Source organism: Oryzias latipes, chromosome 18, assembly GCF_053564925.1.
Source record: "Oryzias latipes strain Hd-rR chromosome 18, Olatipes_Hd-rR_3.1".
NCBI lineage: Eukaryota > Metazoa > Chordata > Actinopteri > Beloniformes > Adrianichthyidae > Oryzias > Oryzias latipes.
The window spans coordinates 35,451,493-35,453,845 of record NC_136254.1 but is presented as its reverse complement, the minus strand read 5'-3'; the positions used below and the strand labels follow the sequence as shown (position 1 = coordinate 35,453,845).

The window sequence follows — 2,353 nt, the reverse complement described above, 5'->3', positions numbered from 1 at the left end:
AACAGAAGAAGGCTTCGGTCTTTGGAAAAGCGATGATCCAGATGAGAAAACAGCGTTTGGGTTTTCCAGATTAATGATTCGTTTAAATCAAGCAGATACTTTGGTAGAAAAATACAATTATAATATTAATTAATTGACACACTTGATGGTGAACTAAGATCAAAAGCTGCTTTCCATTTCCAGGAAAACCCAAACCTCCAGTTGGACACAGACGGAGGGGAAAGACTCAGAAACACGGCAGAGCTGCTTCTATTGCTGCTCATAAAATGCATGTCGTCTCCATCACGTGTGCAGACAAACAAAACTATCTGTTTATATAAACCTTATCTAAAACTAACAGTTGAAACTTTTTGTCCTGAAGGATCATCTGAACCTGAATGAAACCGTCTCACTGCTAAACTGCGATTCTATGACAAATCCAGTCATTTCCTCTTTAATCAAAGTAAAATCAAGAATTGAATACATTTCTACTTTCACACTAGATTTCATGCAGGAGCATTTGAAAACTAGAATGTCCCTTAACGTTTCCCTTACAGGTTAAGGGAAAGCGGAACGCCAGCGTCGGCCAGTCCCTGAAAACGCCGTCTGGCATTAAACTGGTCTGAGACCAAAAGCAGGTCTGGGACTGTGGAGTTAAAGGAGTCTTGGAGGCAAACGGACCTGAAGAGCGCCCTGAGATCCTCGCCAGTCCTCTCCACCTCCTCCGCCGACATCATGCTCAGGATGGCGGCCTTCTGGTACACGTAGATGGCCTGCAGAGTGGAGGTCATTACACCGCCGGCGTCCGTTGGATTCCGTTAATTCTGGGTCAATGGTGACCACTGACTGGGCGGAGGAACTGACCTTGGACCAGCGGCTCTCCCGGCAGAGCAGGTCGGCGTAGCGGTACGCCTGCTGCCACTCCTGCTGGAAGGAGTGGTTCCACATCAGCTCCCAGTAGCAGATGTGGTGGATCTGCTTCCACTCCTGCTGGCTGCTGATGCTCTCCTCATAGCGAGCTCGCGCCTGGAAGACACGCCACAGCGCCAAGCGGGGGGCGGGAAGGAGAAGAGTGAGCAAAGGGCGCTCAGTCAGAGCAAGAACACATGAGAACCAGAGATTTCTACTGGTGGAAAGATGGAAACTTTAAATGAATGAACATCAAAGAAATGTTTATTTGAATCTAGATTCTGAAAAAGATGAGAAGAGAAGAATGCTGGGATGGGGGGGGTCAGATTTAAGGGAGGGGGTCAGACTTCCACTGAAGTTGTGTAACTGTCCAAACCTTTTCCAGATTTCCTCTCAGTGAAGTAATCCGAGCCGAGTAGAACAGAATAATGGATCCCTGAGGAGAAACATTCAGAATCAAATCAATGATGAGAGCCGAGCTGAACGGGTTCGATACCCGTCTTCATCATCAGAGCATCAACGCATCATCTCTGAATCTCTTCAACCATTCAAGCATTTAATGTCATTGCAGCTAAATCTGGCATATATAAACATATATATATATATATACACATACATATGCAACACTTCAGGGAACTTTACACAAAGTCATAAAGATTTCACATAAATAACAGTTCCAGAAAAGCAGCTCATTTGCCAATTTTCTCTGCAGCTTTTTGCTGTTTTTCAAACAAAGCCACTTTTCTTCATGTTCAAATCTGTTGGAATTCTATTAATGGCATAAATAACCAAAGAGTTACAGTCACTCTGAGAGCACATTCATTATTTTGCGTTCACCGTCTTTAGAGAAAGTTCAGCAGAAATAGATCCAGAGGACTTTAATCTGGACTTCTGAGGACTTTCAGCAGGAAACCGACTCTGTAAACCGTAATTCTACGTCACCAAACGTGATCAGCATGTCCAATCCCCGTCCTCCACCCATCTTTGGACGTAAAACTCACTGCTGTCCAATAATTATTATTATTTTTAATTATAATTAGTTTTATCGTCTCCATGCAAATAATAAATCGATCATAAAGTTCAGGAGGGGAAAGATCAGATTCTCCTTCATGGAATGCAGCGAAAAGACAGTACAGAGAAGTTGGATGGCTTCTATTCCACTGCTGACTCTGGCCGCATGTGGGGGGGCCTGCAGCACATCACGGACTACAGAAGCAGCACCATCAGTGCTGCAGACAGCCTGCCCGACGAGCTCAATGCATTCTACACCCGCTTTGAGACGTCCACCCCCCACACGGAGGAACCAATACACTCTTGGACCAGTACACCCCCCTCACCCCCACCAGTCGTCTCATCAGCCCAGGTAAACAAAGCCCTGAGGAGGATCAACACCCGCAAGGCGACAGGACCGGACAACCTCCTGGACGAGCCCTCAGAGCTGCTAACGAGCTGACAGACGTTCTCA

At 45.9% G+C, this 2,353-nt stretch overlaps 1 protein-coding gene across 1 annotated transcript; it reads right to left on the bottom strand.

The window, feature by feature from the left end:
• Positions 1-391: 391 nt before the first annotated feature.
• On the bottom strand, positions 392-1,387 carry LOC144987415 (tetratricopeptide repeat protein 39B-like). The gene is made up of 3 exons (XM_078936802.1): positions 1,265-1,387; positions 844-1,005; positions 392-752 (listed from the first exon to the last, which is right to left on the bottom strand). The coding sequence occupies exons 2-3, from the start codon at positions 925-927 to the stop codon at positions 531-533; spliced, it is 306 nt and encodes a 101-aa protein (XP_078792928.1). The 5' UTR covers positions 928-1,005; positions 1,265-1,387; the 3' UTR covers positions 392-530.
• Between the last annotated feature and the right edge of the window lie 966 nt (positions 1,388-2,353).

Bases quoted from the DNA above. Each gene is read 5' to 3' on its own strand.
- LOC144987415 (XM_078936802.1), bottom strand. From the start codon at position 927: ATGTGGAACCACTCCTTCCAGCAGGAGTGGCAGCAGGCGTACCGCTAC. The intron at 753-843 runs GTCAGTTCCTCC...TCCACTCTGCAG, and splicing joins GGGAGAGCCGCTGGTCCAAG to GCCATCTACGTGTACCAGAA.